The sequence below is a fragment of the Melospiza melodia genome, chromosome 1 (assembly GCF_035770615.1).
Source record: "Melospiza melodia melodia isolate bMelMel2 chromosome 1, bMelMel2.pri, whole genome shotgun sequence".
NCBI lineage: Eukaryota > Metazoa > Chordata > Aves > Passeriformes > Passerellidae > Melospiza > Melospiza melodia.
In genome coordinates, this window is record NC_086194.1 from 47358007 (window position 1) to 47376517 (window position 18511).

At 38.6% G+C, this 18511-nt stretch overlaps 1 protein-coding gene across 1 annotated transcript in view; it reads right to left on the bottom strand.

Annotated features, from left to right (window-relative positions):
* Positions 1–5093: 5093 nt before the first annotated feature.
* TBX20 (T-box transcription factor 20) overlaps positions 5094–18511 on the bottom strand; it is a 37588-nt gene continuing 24170 nt past the window's right edge. Inside the window, exons 7-8 of the mRNA XM_063156903.1 lie at positions 13158–13267; positions 5094–8865 (exon numbers count right to left, since the gene is read on the bottom strand). Coding sequence (XP_063012973.1) covers positions 8525–8865; positions 13158–13267 — 451 coding nt within the window. The 3' untranslated portion in view covers positions 5094–8524. The remainder of the gene's footprint in view (positions 8866–13157; positions 13268–18511) is intronic.

The following is an 18511-nucleotide window of genomic DNA, read 5'->3' on the forward strand; positions in this document are numbered from 1 at the left end:
AAGATCACAGAGTTCTTGTTTCAGGAAAACAGGGGGAATTTTCATAGAAAAAACTCAGATTGAAAGGAGTTCAATTTCAGTAACCCCTGTGAAGCACAGCCACTTTAAGCATCACTATTTACTCTACCTCTGTGAGAACTCAAAAAGAGGGTTGTTTCTGATGACACCAAATACCTAAATGATTTAGTATCTGTACTAAAATTATGTTTGCATTGTCACTAGAAGCTGACTGGAAGACAGTGCACACTAGAAGTAACGACAGCATGAACTTCACCAATTCCATATAATTCCTTTCACATCATTTAAGATGCCTTAAGACATGGACACAGGTAAAAAGCACAGAAATCGTTCTAGTTTGAGGTGACAAAGTCTAGAATGATTTTTGTGCTTTTTACACGTGTCTTAAGGTGTCTTAAATGATGTGAAAGGAATTAAATGGAATTGCTGACTTCTGAAATGGGTTTTTTGTATATACTTTGTTCCTTCTCTGGCTGTCTCAGAACAGCTAACCAAAGTTAAACATCTAAATAGACAAGAGCCACAGCTGTTCAAGGAACTGTTATCAACTCCACCTTTTGGGGGATTATTTGTTCCAAATGTCATCAATTACAGATTCAGCTGCAAGCATTTTCCCCTTTTTTAATTCATCTTACTCTTTGAGCTATGCTGCAGTTGTTGGTAATTTAAACAGGCAAAGAGCCCGCTGCATATCTGAGGGCAGCCATTCAGTTCACAACCATTTCTGCAACTATCCTTCCTCAAACACAGGAGAACACAAACCTTTGAAGGAGGTGCTCATGGAGTTTGTGAAAACATGATTCAAACCCAGGAGATTCTCTAGGACACAACACCTTAAAACCACTTAGAATTACTGCATATATTCCTGGTAGGCTTCACAATGGAAATAAAAACAATTCAGTCAAGCAAGAGGCAAAAATTGTTGCTTGAGAATGGTTGCTTGATTTTAATTTATCAAATTAGTTATTCAATACAGTTCCTGCATTGAATAGACCTATTAGAATAGACCTATTTCCCATCCTAAAAAGCCTTAAAAATACTGGATATTGATGTGTCTGACTGTTAAATTATATTTTATATTAACAAAGTTAAAAATGCTACAGAGGTGATATATCTAATACTCTCTGCATTGGGAGAAATCATTAACCTACTCTTCAAAAAAAACCTCTCTGTCCAACTTTTCTGATAGGCATCCCCATAGATTTTTTCTTGGTTCCTCTGGTTATTACTCTGGAGAACAAGGACCAGATTCTATACTGCCTGCAAAGGTCCCTAGAGCCTCACTGAGCAACCAGTACATCAATGGCTAACTTTAATAAAGATCTTGAACATTAGACCACTGTCAGTTTAATTTTTAGAGTTATTATTAGTGATTATTGTTAGCTTTTATATATTGAACTGTTGGCATATAATCTAAATATTTTATGTGTATTTGAAATGATCATGATTCAAAATATTGGTTTTTGCTCTGTAGTTCAAGTATACCATTAAATCATGGATTCATTGTGCTCCTGCACAGGAAGTTTAGAAAATAGCATTCTCCAAATAATTTGTTTTCTGCACTGCTTATCTCCAAGATAGATAATTTGGATATAAATCTGTTTTCTAAATGTGATACACAAGGCAGCCTACAGTCATCATGACTACTCATTAGTCTGTTCAAAGTAACCCTATGGGAGACAGTTCAGAACCTTCATTTCTGTTTAATCCCCCAGTTTCTCTTTGGAAAATAGCAAATAAAGGCTCCAATTATAGAGGTGTTTGTTGCACGGACAGCTTATTCCCAAAGGTCTTGATTCTGCGAAGCATGAGGAGTTTTGCTGTTGTAGAGCTTGAGCACTGATTTAATTTTACACAAGCAAGGCTGCTGATTTCATTGGCATAACCATGTCTTGAACCGGTGTGCAGCCAATAGTTCAGATTCAGGAGAGTGCCAGTGCACGTGCCTGGTGTTACTTGTAATCCAGAAAGCCCCCTTAGCCTGAGGTTAAGCAAAAGACTTTCACAGCATTGAATATCCATGAGAGAATGCAGCTGTTTTGCTACCAAGATGCCATAAAAATATAATGCAGAGACAAAAGGCATCATACAGAGTTACCAACTCAGCAATCCATCCTAATTTTCATACATTCCAAATGTTAATGAGATACATTAATGCCTGGTTTCAATTTAGCATAGTTCAAGGTAGATTGGAATTACCTGAGGCTGTTACCTCCTTGCTTACACTTGCAAACCAAGACGATGCTGCTGCTGCTACTGTTCCTTGGAACCTCACAGCTCCTCCATCCCACTGAGGCTCTTTGCAAACCAGGGATCTTGTGATCTAGCTGCAAAACTCCCAGCAGCTGATCTCAATTGGGGAACAAGATAAACTGTGGGTGCATAACAAAAAACTTTTCGAGCAACACGAGGATTTTGTCAGAAGCTGCTTCAAGGGAAGGCCCTTGTAGGAAGCTTGGAAGAACCTCAAGAGATCATTTGATTGTCCTAAGGCAAGATTAGTTTTAATCACATCCTTCTTGAGTAGTGCATGTTCAACCTGTTCTAAAAGACCTTGAATGATAGGTATTGCTCCTTATACTCTCTAGGTAATCCTGTACTCTGTGTCACTATCTTTCTTCTTTGAATACCTTAGATAGAGTCTCAGGTAACTCTGTCTTGCTTTAATATATGCTATTATAATTGAAATTAAATCCTTTTAAATAAAAGGCCTGCTGCATTTATGGAGAGGAATTTGCTCCTCACTTCTTTACGTTCTTTACTTGTCCTGACTTAACAGAGCTAATTCCACTCTCTTCTTATACTGCCTTTCCTAGGTCTGTATTTACTATCTTGGGGACCCTGAGAACCCCATATTTCAGCCATTTATTTGAGTTCTGCTGGCAGACCCAGGAGTTTTTATGAATATGATTGCAAAGCATTTTGAAAAAGAAATAATTTGTGCAACTCCATTCAAGCTACAATTGTATTTAACTACAGTACAACTATCACTCCATATGAATCCAAGACTTAGACTACCTTTTGTAGATGAGCAGCCATAACAAATTGTGTGTAATCTCAGAAACATCTGTGACTGGTTCCACTGCCCTCAGCAATTTGGTTAGAGGAAAAAAAACCCAGAAAGATTTGGCTAAATAAGAATGATATATCAAAACACCCAATATTTTAATGAAAGAAACTGAATATCCACACATTTGCACTTCTGTACAGTTTTTGTGATATATATATAATTTTAAGCTGTTTACAAATAACATTTAATGCTTCAAATATTACATAATGTTGATATTATATTTCTAGCAGAAATAAATATATTGCACTTAAAAAGAAACTTTTCATTAGATGTTGCTTCATAGTTTATGTTCACAACTTTTTTTCCATAAAAAGATTTCCCTCTACCCCCACCCCATACACACAAACACACACTTCGGTACATGGTGAATGTGCTCACGCAATGCAATATAAACAACAAAGTCAACACAGCAAACAGAAGAACTGTGGTACATTCTGTTAAAGAGGCTACATCCAGTTTTTTTACCTTCCTTATTTTTAAACCATATCTTTCCTCATGTTTCTGAAGGTACAATTAAAAAGAAAAAGAGTGTTTAAATGTTGCTAAAGGTAAAATACAGCAAACTGTATTTTTTGTCCTTAAACTATCATAAAAAGTTACTTCAGAGCTTATTTAATTCACTGCTTAGTTTTCTCTTAAAAAGATAAAATAAAGAAAAAGAAGTTGTCTGATCTGATAATCTAGAGATTATATGCAAGGACATTTGATTATAGAGTAATACATAAATCCTCTGGCCAGTAAGTAGGTGGTTAGTAAAGAAACCACATCTCCTGCAGCAGAAATGCTCTGTAAAGAATTGTGTGAATAAAATTTCACTAAAAACAAAATTAATTTTGCAGTGAGTGTCATTCCCCTGCAGATGATGAGTATATGCACTGTGGCCACAACTTCTTCAAGACAAAAAGCCGTAAGTGTTACACTGATCTCACTGTTGCTTTTACCCTTATCTAGGAGTAAATTACCACAATTTATATTGACTTACACTTTTGGAAATTATCCCAGGTTTTTGCAAAAATTTTCATTGATATTTCTCTTTCTGTATAGTACACACATATGAAGAGGGTGTACTACATAATCAAGTTGCCCGCCCAAATACTTTTCAGTTAAAAAACGTTCCTTTTCAAGTGCCAATTAGTGTTTGCTGGATGTTGGAAATGGCAACACCTTACATGTGTACATGTTGCTGCAGTGTCCCGGCCTCTATGGGTAAAACTGTCTGTGAGAAATTCTGCAATTGCATTCTGAAGGTTGTGGTACCAAGCACATCAGCTACCATACAACTTACCATCCCTGGACTCATGAAGAAGCATTTCCATTGGGAACTCTACCTTTAGCTACTTGGTCTATGCTTGTTATTCAATTTACACCCAGAAGAGTACAACTGAAACCCAGTGGCATCGATTTGCTGTCTTTGATAGTGCCTCAGACAGTGCTTGTACAAAGCAATGCTGCAAACCAAAGAGGTAAGTTAAAAATGGGAGGGTTTATGTTTGAATTCTCAGGGCTCCAAAAGTAGAAGAAAAAAATATTCAGATAAATACATCCAAATCAGTTTTGTTAATATATGAGATGCTTTTGTTGGATTAAAGACTGGAGGGTGTTGACAATCTATGGATAAAATGGTAATACAGGAAAAACACAAAAAATACTTGGAACACTTCCAAGTAAAATCTTATCATTCTCTTTGAAAAGCATATTCAGGCATGTTCTCTCCACTCTTCTTAAAAAAACAGCTCTTCCCCCCGCCCTGAAAAAAAACCCAAACAAAATCAAACAACATAAACCAGCTCAGTTTTTCTGAGCCAAGACAAAAGCTCATAAAGGTGAAGAGCACTTCTCATGGGATATAAAACGTGAATTGCATTTGGAGAATAATTTTAGATTATATTTGGCATTCCTAGCCCATCTACTAACAACAGATGTTCTGTCCTGAAAGTGATGCAATTTTGACAGCCATATAGCAAGTCCTTAAATAAATTACTGGGCTATTGTCAAAGTGGTGGAGTTTTGGTTTTTTTTTTTTTTTAGCAAAAGTGATTTCACTCTTTAACCAATCAATTATAAATTCGCATTCATTTTCTTCCAGTTGTGAGGTCAGTGCTAAAGTTGGTTTGTACTTGAGTTTTAATCTTTCCTGTATTGTTTCTATATTGTTGCTGTCATTTAAGTCACTGTTCCTACTGCCAGACCTTATTTTTAGACGACAATGAGGAATGAAATCCTGTCCCCATTAGAGTCAATAAATTTCCATTTGACTTCAGTTGCATGGAAATTTTATTCCTGGAATCACTCCCATGCTTCCCCAGGCCTACAGGAAGGTGAGTGGGACATGGAGCAGCAACTTTGTGAGGTGGCAAGACCTCTTCACTGGATGTCCTGTGGCCTCTGTGAACTTAATCCCTTTAGCCTCAAATCTCTGCAACAGGTTTTGTAGGTAAGACTGTGAGGGCAAAGAGGAGGAAGTGAGGAATGGACATTCCTCACTATGGACATACCTATGGACACATCTCATTCCTAGGGAAATTGGTCACAAGCTACCTTCATTCCCTTGCTTGGGACCTGCCTATGATTCTGCATTAGTGGACAACCTAATGGGTTTCTGCTGCAAAGGAATTAAACCATCAGAGAGAAGCACAAGGAGGGATGAGCCCACTGAGAGAGACTTGGTTTGACTGGAAAAATCAAGCTGTGGATTTTGACAGATAATTCTGCATCATCTGCAATACAAAATTCATCAGAGAGAATTTGGAAGAGGTGTTGACTTTATCCTGTTTTTATATCAAGACAGCCTACTGCCATGTTATTTCAGATATGAATCACACTTCATTTGTAGTAGAAAGCCCTTTCATTTAATTTTTTTTTTTGTAAATGAAGTTTTCAAAATCCAGTTTCATTCTCCAGAAAGAGCCTGGAGAATTTTCTCTGAGACAATATAAGGGGGATTTCTGCATCCAAATATTGGTGATCTCAGAGCAGGGACTGGGACAGGGCTGAAAAGATTGTGCAGTTTGTTTCTGTGAATTTGGTTCATGAAGGAAGGTGATGTATGAGCAGACTTTATGTCACATGTCGACCATGCCTAAATCAGCCCACCTGTTTCAAACTTGTTTCTGGGGTCAAATAAAAGTTGCCCACTCACTTGACCCTTTCCAATGGAAGTATCAGCAGTAAAACTCCTGGCTTGAGTTCTGAACATAATCATATCCCCTGAACTCCAGATAAGTTAATGAAGCTGCAGAAGGAACCAGAGAAAAGAATTTCCCCACAGGCTTTAGTGCACATCATCCTAGTGTGTTTGTGCAACTCTACCAGAAAACTTTCTTCCAAACCTCTTCTGTAATTATTGTTTCTGTAGGGTCATGTTTACTTGAAGAATTACATTCTTGTAGGGTCAGAACCACCTAATTTCCTGAAAAATAGGGGGTTTATCTCAAAACCAGTTATAACTAGGCACAATCTTGCAACATGCACTTTTCCTGTAAATCTGGTAACCTACAGCAAAATCTAATATTTGGGTACACCAAGACAAATTCAGTGTCTGATTCTGAGCCATTTAAATACTGCAGAGCTTGGCCCGTTACATTAATTTATGGAACTCCTTGTAGCAGGTCTGAATTGTAAATAAATTTTCTTTTTTATTTACATACAGAGCACAGGAGTTGCAAATTGGCCCAGGTCAGTTTTCATCAGCAGGTCCAACAGTGATTAATGGGGAATTAGGGTGATATTGCAGATAACTTGGTTGAAAAGGTGGTTGAAATGGCCAGCTTGAGAAGATTTTTAATTCAGCTACTAGAAAATACATAATGGTGGTCTTTTTCTGTGGGATGCATATGCCTTGCCTTGCACTTTTCAGAGATGAGAGTAGGTGACTCAGTGTACTGCACTCCACTTTTTACCATGTAACACCAATACAGAATGGTGAAAAGCAGAGGACAATACATCTCTTTTGCATTCCAGCTCTACAGAGATCTGTAATATATGAAATTATATATGCTAGTTCTCTTTTGTCAGTAGATGCATTATCATCTACAGCTTGGATGCAACTCACACAGAAACTCTGTGTCAACTTATTATTTACAGTTGGAATCCCAGCTCATGCCACACAGAAAACCAACATCACACTATTATTCTTTCCAGTAGTGCAAAAGATTCCTGCTAGCTCTCTGCAGACAAGGTCATTATTTTCTTATGCCTCTATAGCTCCTCCATGGCATCAGACGCAACATACTAGAAAAAGGGGACAGTACTTTGAACGAGAGCCCCAAATACTAACTGAAAAAAGTCAGGCATGAATTTAAAAACACTTTCATGTGAAGCTCTGTACTGATATTTTCCCAAGGTAACTCCACCATTCTAGTGGGACATGAAAAAACTGGTAGTTCAACCCTCATTTTGCTGGCCAAGGTGATGCCTTGTATAATAACAGCCATGACCAAACCCAACAAAATCAGAACAAGTGGAAAGATACTCCAGTGCCACTCATACCAGTCCATTAATTATAGTTTGATCCACAGAGTCTATAGACTGATCTAGCCTGAAAGTGGGTTAACTTGGTACATATGTGCAGCTGGAAACAGGTCTTCAGTGGCACACACAGCAGTAAACAAGCACTGCTTTAAAATAGGAAATCTTGGGTTTCTAAGTTTAAGTAACAGATTTTTCCAAATTAAATTTTTTCTTCATTGTATCTTAACTGACAGTTAAATTGTTCCTCCTCAGATATTGGACAAACCTCCTTTTAGACTGAATGACAGAATACATTATTACTACTACAGTCCTGTAACACAGTTCTTGTTTTGGAACCAATAAGTGTTTTGTGAAAGAAACACAGAAAGAAAGAAAGACTTGTTAATAACATTCTCTTTGTGATTATATTAGCAATAAGAAATACTGGTTTTGGTGAATATATGCCAGTCTTAAAAAGGACAGTGGTCTTCTCCACTTTATCCTGTTTTCAACAAATGTATGCTGAGATAGCCTAAAACATGCTCAAAGTTATAGCAATACATTTTTCTGTTTAGATGCTCGTCAGTCACAAGAAGAGATGAAGATGAGTAAGAGTATTGCCTTTTTTAGAATTCACCTAGCATATGGAAAAAGACCTATAGACAATTAGTTTGTACACTGCTGCTTAAAGATAATCTCTTTCCACTAGGTATAATGCACCTTTGTAACAAGCTGCACACGACCAAAGATCCTGGGGACTTTGGGATCCATTTTGGCTGTGTTACACATAGATCTGTCAGCAGCTCCAAGCTGCGTGCTCTCTTCTTGTGATCCCTCAAGAGAGGAATCTGTATCCACAATGCATTTTCTTAGCTGGTTTGTCATGAGTTCAGTGCTCCTGCCACAGGCCTTTCAGGAAGGTCCCTTGTATTTTGTCATAGCAAACTTGCACATTTAAAATCTCGTGTTCCTCTTGCCGCACGTCACTCATACAAACGGCGTCATCACTGCGGAGGAGTGACGCAGTCCTTGGATAGCTGCATAAGGACCCTGCTGAAAATAATGGTGGTACCTTGGCATGTGGAAGGATGGGAAAGTGGGGCCACTGCCTTGCATGGAGCTGGCTATAGCAGAGGGTGTAAGAGGCATTCCCAGGCGGCTGTACGGAGGCAGAGATCCTTGGATCGGGTGAGGAATGGGTGTAGCTATGGAGGCAGTGCTGGTACCCAGGGCACTCAAAGACTGTGGATGCTGAAATCCTGGGAAACTGGTTGAAGAGGAAACCCAGGAACTGAGGGACAGGTTATCAGATGTTGTAAAGGCTGACCCTGCAAGCAAAGAGAAAGAATACCTAACATTGGCACACGAAGCTGGTAAAGTAGGGAAAAGGGAGAAAATTAGTCCTTCACAGCAAGCCTGGTTTCAATGACCACTTGTCATTGGAAATACTTCCTACATACTTCAGTCTTTAAAATATTATTTGCTGGTTGCTGTCTTAGACAAATTTCCATTTTCAGAAGCTGGTTGCAGTGGTTTCAACAGTAAAATCAGCTTTGTGCATTGGACATTTTAGATATTAAACACTGAAGCACCTTGTAATGCTGCCTCTAAACACTGAAATATCTCCTCTCACAGGGAAGTTCACTGTATTACATCCCTGTTTGGAAGACATACTTGTAGATTTTTACATCAGATCCTTAGTAGAACTGTTGTTTTGGGTTTTTTCCCAAAATTTCAGTGTGGGGAAAATGCAGAAAAAATGCAATTTGCTCTACAAGTTTTCCCTTTTTTTTAATCCCAGTGAAACTTGTCAACATTACATCTTTCCAGTCAACATGATTCTTTCCATAATATAGAGAAAAAAATCCAAAAAACATAAATGTCAAAGTATTTGTTGTTTTTCCATCTCTAATAAACAACACCAGTGCTAATTCATAGTAAGAGGTGCAGAACTTGCTCTGAAGGTAATTATCTACTTTAGATCAAATGAAAGTGTTCTGTTTGTCATTTTGTTTTGGGTTTGTTTAATTTGAAAAATTTCAAAACCTATTTCCACAAATCTTCCAACTTTTTAAAATACTTTCTGTTTCTTGAAGATTGAAGAATCATTTAAAAAAAAAAGAAAAATTATTTCTTAAAATTAGAACTAATTACTTGTGTTGACAGTAAAATTTTGGGGAAACAATAATCCGTTTGGATAATTACACATGGTCATTTTCAAATAATCTGATGACTGTGTTGTCCTTCATATCTGTAGTACCTATGTGCATCTGGTCACCATCATATGTCTGATTTCTAGAAATGGGAACTACAACAAAATGCTACAAATAAACTCATTGTATTCCTCTTTAAACTATAATTTACCTCTTGTCTCTTATGTATTTTCTTACTTGACCAGCTTTCTTACTTTAGAAAATAAATTTCTTGGAAAGACTATTTGATGAAATATAATTTCAATTCAGTATTGCAAAATATTCGGAGACAACAAATTTTGTAACAGGTGCTAATTTCATAAATCTAATTCAAGAAGGGAGGTTCATCCAGACTGTAGAATGAAAACATATGAAGATGTCTATCCATCAAGGAAAACTTACTGGAATTAAGTAAAGTAACCAATCATAGCCACATACTCAAACCAAACTATAAGCAAAAAAAACCCACCCCAGAAATAAAAAGTGTAGATTGTTGGGGCTTTTAAAACAACTCATAAATCTCTTGTGGGATATATTCTCAAGCCATGAATTATTTTTCCTCTGCTTAATGAAACAAGTAAAACAGCCCAGTAACAGGAAAAATAAATTGTGCCAATTTAGCAGTGGAGATAAACTTGAACCAAATCCTGGTCCTACCGCTGAACCAAATCCCAACTGCCGGGAAATTAGGATCCAGAGCCAAACTCTAAGTATGACACATTACTCACGGACCACAGCAAAACCCTTGTCAAATCAGAGGGTATCTGAGCATTGCTGCAGTACAGGGAAAGCAGGGTGCAAATCTGGATTTGCCCAGAAGGTTTTCATTTGGCTCTCTTTCCAGGTGGCTACTATGAATCCTGTGGATGTCTGTGCATGTAGGCACAGAGAAATTATGCATTAAAGAGTTTCCATTGAATTTATATATTTCCTATTTGTTACTTCCTTTGGAATTAGACATCTTGTACTGTAGGTTAGCTGCTTCCATCTTTGGATGGCTGAAATTTGCTGAGCAGAAAATGCTCTGGGAGGGTGCCTAGGTAATTACCAAGGCTATCACTGATATTTATTTCTTTGTTTAATGCAGAATAAGGTATGTGATTCTTTCTTATGAATGACTGTGAAATGGGCTGGAACATTTCTCCTATAAGGAAAGGCTTATAGAATTGGGCTTGTGGAGTCTTGAGAAGAGCAGACTTTTGGGACACCTAATTGCAGCCTGTCAGTGCTTAAAGCAGGCCTATGAGAAAGCTGGGAACAAATTTTTTATCATCATCTGTCACAAGAAAGGGCTTTAAACTAAAGGTGGATAGATTTAGACTAGATATAGGAATTAAATTTTTTACTGTGAGGTTGGTGAAACACCGGTTGGTGAAACACAGGCTGCCCAGAGAGGGGCCAGATGTCCCACCCCAGTAAATATGAGAGGTGAAGTTGGATGGGGCTCGAAGCACCCTGATCTAGTTGAAGTCCCTACTCACTGAAGGGAGTTTGCACTACATGACCTTTGTCAGTCCCTTCCAACAGTAACTATCCAATGATTTTCATGAGGAACTTCCTCAAGTATCCTTTCCTGCTCCAGCTGATTTGGTCTCTAATTTCAGCTTTGTACTCCACATACCACTTTTTCCACCACCAAGGGAATTAGTACTTCTGAGACAATCAAGGTCTCAAAGAGCTTATAACACACACCACCCAGCAATGCATATGTATTTGGCTCTCAACTCTCGTTTTTGTGGGGAAACACCCATCAGTTTTGCATGAAAGGTAATTTTAAAATTCATTGGCAGAAATGAAAATATCTATGGAATTTCAGTGAGAACATTGTTTCTCTCCTTGTATCTTGGAGGAGTTTTCCTATTTAAGGACACTAGACCTAAAGAGAGAGCAAAGGCAGTACCAGTTACTCATGTACAAGAGAAGTATGATTTACCTTCTGTGCATGTCTCTGGTTGCCCAGAACACTCACGTCCCATGTAGCATATGGCTCCCAGATTAGAAAAAAGTTCTTTGCCATGATTCACAATTTTCCTCACTTACTCATTTGCCATATTGCAAGCAAATGCAGAACTGTACCCTTTTATTACACAGAAAATTAATTGTCATAAAGTAGTATATCCCCCATGACACCTTTCTAAGGACTCTCTTCTGAAGAAGTTTAACAGCCAGCTCTCATACTGAGGTTCACCTGGTTCATTTTGTCACTCCCAAGGGAGGACATCATAGTAGGGAGAAATTTAATTCTTGAAGAGAAGGTGCTTTGCTCTGAGCACTTTCAGCAAAATTTAATACTGTCTTCAACAATAGCTGGCCTGGGATCTAAGCTGACAAGAAGCAAGGTAATTCCCCAGAACTGTGTGAAAGGATGGCATCATAGCAGGTGAACTTGCTTGAGAAACTTCATAATCTAAGGACCTGTACTTGGAATGGATGTGTAAAAACAAGCCCACCTAATCACATTTTGCTGAAGAGCAACTCATGGTTAAAAATAAGTGTGTTTTCCCTGCACAAGTCCAAAGAGCTCATGACCAGAAAGAATGCTGTTATCTTAGCAGCACTGTATGAAGTTAGAGGACAAGACAAGGGCACTGCCAGTCGGAAGACAGATAGAACTGCTTTACCTCAAGTGGCTGTGGCATATCAGGCAGGTCACAAAGTCAACGTGCAAACTATAATGCAAGACAAGTTTTTGCCAGTCAGCAATCCTACAGGAAGGGTTTGAGATCTATTTCCAGTGGTTAATTGTGACAGATGCAATTTCTCCAGTAAGCATCCCTGCAAAGATCAAGTCTGTCTTGTTACTACTTTTGCTACTGCTAATGCAGACAAATTGTTTGATAAAGCATTTGGGGCTAATTGCTTCAGCAGGAACAGCACCTTTAAGAGACTAACAGATAACAATTAAACATCAGTTTTTTCAGGGAGCTACCAAATTTTCTTCCTGAGGAAGCAAAGCAGGTTAACCGCAAGTGGGTTGAAGATGGTCAGAACTAAGTCCTCTGTTCACAGAAGGCTGGAGGGGCAGCAAGTGCCACATCTACATGGTGCTTTACAAGTGGTGTGGAGCCCAGCTAGTAAGTCCTGCCAAGAGATGGAGAGTGTTAACTTGTTCTCAGCAATGAAGTTGTTCTCAGTAATGAAGTTTTCTGGTTTGCAGATATCTTGAAGAGGAAGTAGAACTAATTTTCTCCTGACGGCAAAGATTATATGGTCATCTCTAGAATTGCCTCCTGAATTGAACCACCCACACCACTGCTGTGGGCATATCAGATGTCCCAAAGAGCCAAAAGGTAGCAAGTATTCTTCTTCATTATATGACTTCATGGCAGAGAGACACACCAGAGAAATGCCACAGTACTGCCCGTGGTCCTGCTTTTCTCCAGCATAACTGAGTCACCACAGTTTACATCATGAGCATGTTTTCCTACCTCTGCTTTGTGTTGCCTGGCTGTCATCTCCAAGATCATCCTCTCCTCCATAGGTCCGAATGGGGGATCGAGCATAGGAATGCTTTTGGATAAGGCTCTCCACACTTTCTCTGTAAAAGGAAACAATCAAATGTATCAATACCATCCTAAACAGCATCCTATTTTGTTCAGGTAAATACAGTGTCTTTTCCTGTCCAGGTCACAGCTTTTTTTGGCTCTCCAAAGTTACTTAACAAAAGACTTATCTCATAGCATGACATTGGAAATGCCAGATTTGGCCTGCATTTTTTAATATTGTGGATCACCGCTTACCAGCTTCTTCAGTAGAGTGAACTTCCTACCGTGCTTCCTGGATGTGGTCTCAGACAGTGAATATCAGAGCAGCGCTCTTCATAAATTTGAAAATGCAAACTCTGCAGTTATTTGTGCTGAGTGATGAGCCTGGGTTCAAAGAGACACCTGTGGTCCAGCTCCTTTCAAACAAGCTTTTGCGTTGCACGTGACCACCTCAATTGCTGCTTTCCCCTTTTTCTGAAAGCAGGGGCAGAGATAGGTGTGTCCAGAGAGAACTCAGCTCTGACTATGCTCTCTCAGCATCACAGTGGAGGGCAGTTTGTAGCAGGAAGTCTGCAGATACTACTGATCTCGTGCCACGTCTATTCTGGGAGGTTAGACGTGTCTGCCAGGCCCCTGCCTCGCTGGTAGCACAAATCACTGAAGTCACCCAAACCATTTTTAAATAGAAGGAAGGCATATCTGCACGATAAGCCGTAGTAGTTTGTAAGGAAGATCCAACCTTACACATTCCAAGCGCATTTCCATGTAAGTAGGTGGCATTATACCACAGATGAAAATGGCCTAGGCACATTTCCTAAATGGCTTTGACCTTCTGTTCCTGTTTAAGAAATCTAAGTAGCAATAGTTGTTTAAATCTGCTACTTGATGAATGTTTTGTCTGAATTTACCATTTGTCCATTCATACTTGCTAATGCCCTTTGCTTAGAGAGTGCTCCTGTTCCAGAAATTCCAAGGAAAAATATTTTTCAAGTAACATGATAAATCACAGTGGCACATGTTTTCCTTTCCTACAGAAAGTCCATTATGGTCATTTTGTCCTTGGTCTATCGCTGCCATCATTACTTATGCTAGTCTCCTCAGAAAAAAATAAATAAAAAGAGGATCTTATCAAAGTGATTTACTTGTGTCAGGATTGGAAGTGGACTGAAAGCAATGGCAGTTCCTACATAGAGGATGATATAATTGGATTACTGCCTTTTAAGTGATTGAAAACAGTAGGCATATCAGGGCTATCTTGAAGAAGATTTTCCAAAGAAAAAGACAGATGGCATTGTTTACATTATGTGCTGAATGCCTCTTGAAACATTGGACTTTCTTCTGAAGCAGAATGTGAAATGCATAGAATTTTACTTGACCAAAAGAGCTATTTCATATGAGTACAGCAGAACAGAATAACAAATTAGACCGGTGTTGTCTGAGTGATTTAGATACTGGTATATAAACATATCATAATCTAGGAATTACTAGTCTATCAAGGTTTGAAAAATAAATTTAATACAGGTGATTGTCTATATTGTCTCTATTGGCTTTATTTCTAGTAAGGGTCTGCTTATAACAGCAGATATTACAGCACGTAATAATATCCTGATTCAACAGAAACAATGCAGGCTGTAGTTTTAGCACAGTGGGCCAATTTCACCTCTAAAACATTGGATCTAATGGCAGCTTGGGGATAAACTCACCCCAATAAATTTACATTTGAATTACCTACAGGGATTTAAAGCTAAATCAAATGCCCACAATTATTGCAGACTAAATTCTTTCCAGATGGGTTTGTATGCTAGACAGAGAACTCTATTATTCTATATGGTTGTCTTCTTTTAAAGGAAAAAGAGAGATGACTTCTTAGTGAACCCTGAATCTGCAAAGTTTGAAACCAGGGAACTGTGTGGTAGGTTTATTTATTTATTTTATGATGTAGCATTGCAGATAGTATGCAAAAGGTTTTGGAAGATTAATCTCATTCATCGGCACAAGAGCCAAAGGTTTTTATGGCAGAGAGAATGTGGAAACTTGGATCAGGGAAAGCAACTAATCTTACAGAAACAGTTCCTCTTGTGCAGCTGAGACTCAATATTCAAAACTGTATGAGCTTATCTTGACGAACCATGTGTGTTGTTTATGCTATAAGCACAAAACACCTACTGAATTTTCATTTTAGAGGTTGAGGCTGTGACTCTCATCATGAGTGCAAAGCATTGAGATTCATACCAGAATTTAAGCACCTGCCCCCACAGTCTCCAGGTGGCTCCTCTTCTTTCCACATACAACACATACTGCACATAAACCTCCAAACAGACTTACAAAATGCAAAAGGCTGAGTGCCACCTAAGTGTGCAAAAGGAAACAGGAGAAAAAAAAGAAGTGGTGTATTTTCTCCACTCAAAAGGCACATCTCTGAGTTATACTCCAAGCACTGTTTCTTCTGCTTAGGAAAACAAGAGCAGAAGTCTTTCCTTCCCCTTATGTTTCAAAGGAAAAGGGTGTGGTGCCCTCTGCACCACGCTGCAATATTCCATCCTCAGAGAGCACCACTTGGAGAATGGATGGAGAAGGCAGCAGTTGCAATTCATTTAACCTATAAAAATATTTGGATTTTCCCACATAGGTTGGAAAGAGGAGACTAACCTACTCCACCCTTTAAAGGCAGAGGTGCCTCAGGACTTTACTCCAGCACAGATACGTAGGAGGAAGCAAAACTTTAACAACAAGACTTAAGTGCCTATGAAATCTAGTTCAAAATGCAGGAGCAAAGCTGGCAATCTGGAACACAGATTCCTTCTTATATCCTTGTTTCCACTGGGTACAAAAGGGACTTAAATCTCAAAATCTTTCTGAAAATTCTCCCTATGGAAGTATGAACCCTTTAAGTTATCCCAAATACGGTGCTCTAGAGAGTGGATTAATAAAATACATTTTTTTCCAATCACAAAATATTACACTAACACTACTAAAAGGGAAATACATTATTACCTCTGGCTTTTTAGTTTTGTATGCAACATCAGATATTTCAATGTGGTTCCAAGAATTTATGGAAATAATTTTATAAATTACTGAATCATAAATTAATATTTGCTACCTTATGATTCTATGCTTAATTTCAAAAAATAGCAAGTGAAGAATATGGTGGAGGGTTTTTTAAAGCTGTCTTTGCTAATTTTTCAGCATTGTTCCACAGTAAACATGTTGCCTGAAGAATAAAGTGACTTTCAGTAACTCAGTACTCAACTTCTGTCCTTTGTTTGAGATCAGAGACTTGTTATCTAATAGTGGGACCTAACAATTTTTACCTTTTAATGTGTCTAAGAACTCCACAGTTTCTTCTATTAGCAAGAAATTAGCATTAAATTTGTTTTGAGAGAGATCACAACCTGCCAATTGAATAAAGGAAAGATGTCTTCTTTCTGTCAAATGTTTTTGTGTGGTCTACCAGCAAATTCAGTCTTCATGCTGTTCTTCAGCTCACAGATATCTTGGAAATACCCAGAGGAGGGAAAAGCACGCACATGCGCACAATATATTACTATGATTAAGTTGTGCAATGTGTGCAACTGGATAGTAGTAGGAGATGACAGGCTGGAGAAGAGCAAGTTAGGGACTGGAGCTGCTTGAGGAAAAGGATCCATGTGCCAAATGGAAAGCAGAAAACTAAGCTCATATTGGCAAGCATGCCCACAGAGATGATGCAAGGAAGGATAAATGTGAAGAGGGACAATAGGAAAAGGAGCTCAGGCTGATCCCAATAATCTGCATTCCAACAGAAGCACACTTTGAGCCCAGCCCTGTCAATAAACCTTATTATGAATGAAGCACTTGTCTCTTTTGTCCAAGAAATAAAACAGCAAAATTTGAACCTGAAATCAAAGCATATAGAAGTCTGAAAGAATTCATCAATTGGAAAGGGTTTAGGGTACACAGGGAACATTTTGCTAATCTGCAGGTTCTAACCTCTTGATTAAACTTTTCACTCTTGCCTCTGCTGGCAACTGATTCTGAAACAAAACTTCTGGTTAGGGAAGCTTTATGTCATAAAGTTCCAAGCTGAGTCTTTGGCCTTGTTCAGCTAACAGTGCCCTCTATGTAGAGAGTAGCCTCAAAGGACCAAAAGATTGGAAAATCTGGATGCTACTCACAAATGTTTCACTAACACTTTACAGACCAAACCCAAGATTTGCCATGGATTTGAGCTAGGAGAGGGCAGAGAACAGAGTTGGCTTGGTAAGGAGCTGAGGCTCTGTGTGAGAGTGCTCACTTTCTTTTGCTGTCAACCCAGATTATAGAAATTCTCTTAGGAGATGATAAAGTCTCAGATTACCCTGAGCAGGATCTTTAATCAAGATGAAAGAACAGGGCTTTGTTGGAGGTGGGAGCAGGCATCTCTGATGTAATTTTTTCTGCTCCTTTTGCTATTACTCTACTTCAGCTGTGCATGAACAGCAGCGTGGTGATCACCACGACCCTGATTCTGAATTTGGCAGAAAGGAGATGGAGGTGGGAAGCCTACCTTCTCCCTTTGGGACAAAAATATTTAAGACAATATATTAGGTGTCAAGAAAGCTGATTCAGAAGTAGCTTGCTGGAACCAGGACATCCAGTATCTATCTCAGATCTACACCATGGCTACAAAGAGGGTGAAGTTTGACATAAGGGGCAGCCATCCCTTCCAGTGGGAGCCAGGATCAAGCTTCTTTGAAGACAACATGCTAAAGTCAAACTGTGGTGAGAAAGAGCAAGTGGCTGAGTCAGGCACTCTGAATTTATGTCTTCTGCACACCCTGCTGTTTCAGGAATGTCTACAAGAGGTAAAAAATCCAGAGCAGAGCTGAGAAGCCTCTTATTATTAACTTCTTTTTTTGTTTACCCCTTGCTATCCAAGGGCTAGGTATGCAGAAGGGTAAGGATATTCCCAGAATCTGCTCCCTGTTCCTGATGTCACGGGGTTTGCTTTTTTCTACTTTTTTTTTCTTGTTCTTTGAAAGGAAAGGCAATGTAAATTTAAAAAAATAAGGAAAATAATAAAGTAGTAACACTGACAATCATGTTTAGCTTGACCATTCCAACAAAAAGAAAAATACAGAACAGAACAGGATATAAAGTGTATGAATTATCAGTTTGCAGCCTGAATGACTTCTTTAGTTCTGTATTTCAAAGGTTTCCTTTTTTTTGTAGCTGCCAGTTAGTATGTTTGGAAGAAAGCCCAGATAACAGAAGATGTCAGAAGTGAGGTGAGGTGAAGACAGATGGAATAAATGGGCTGAGAAGGCACAAAAATAAAC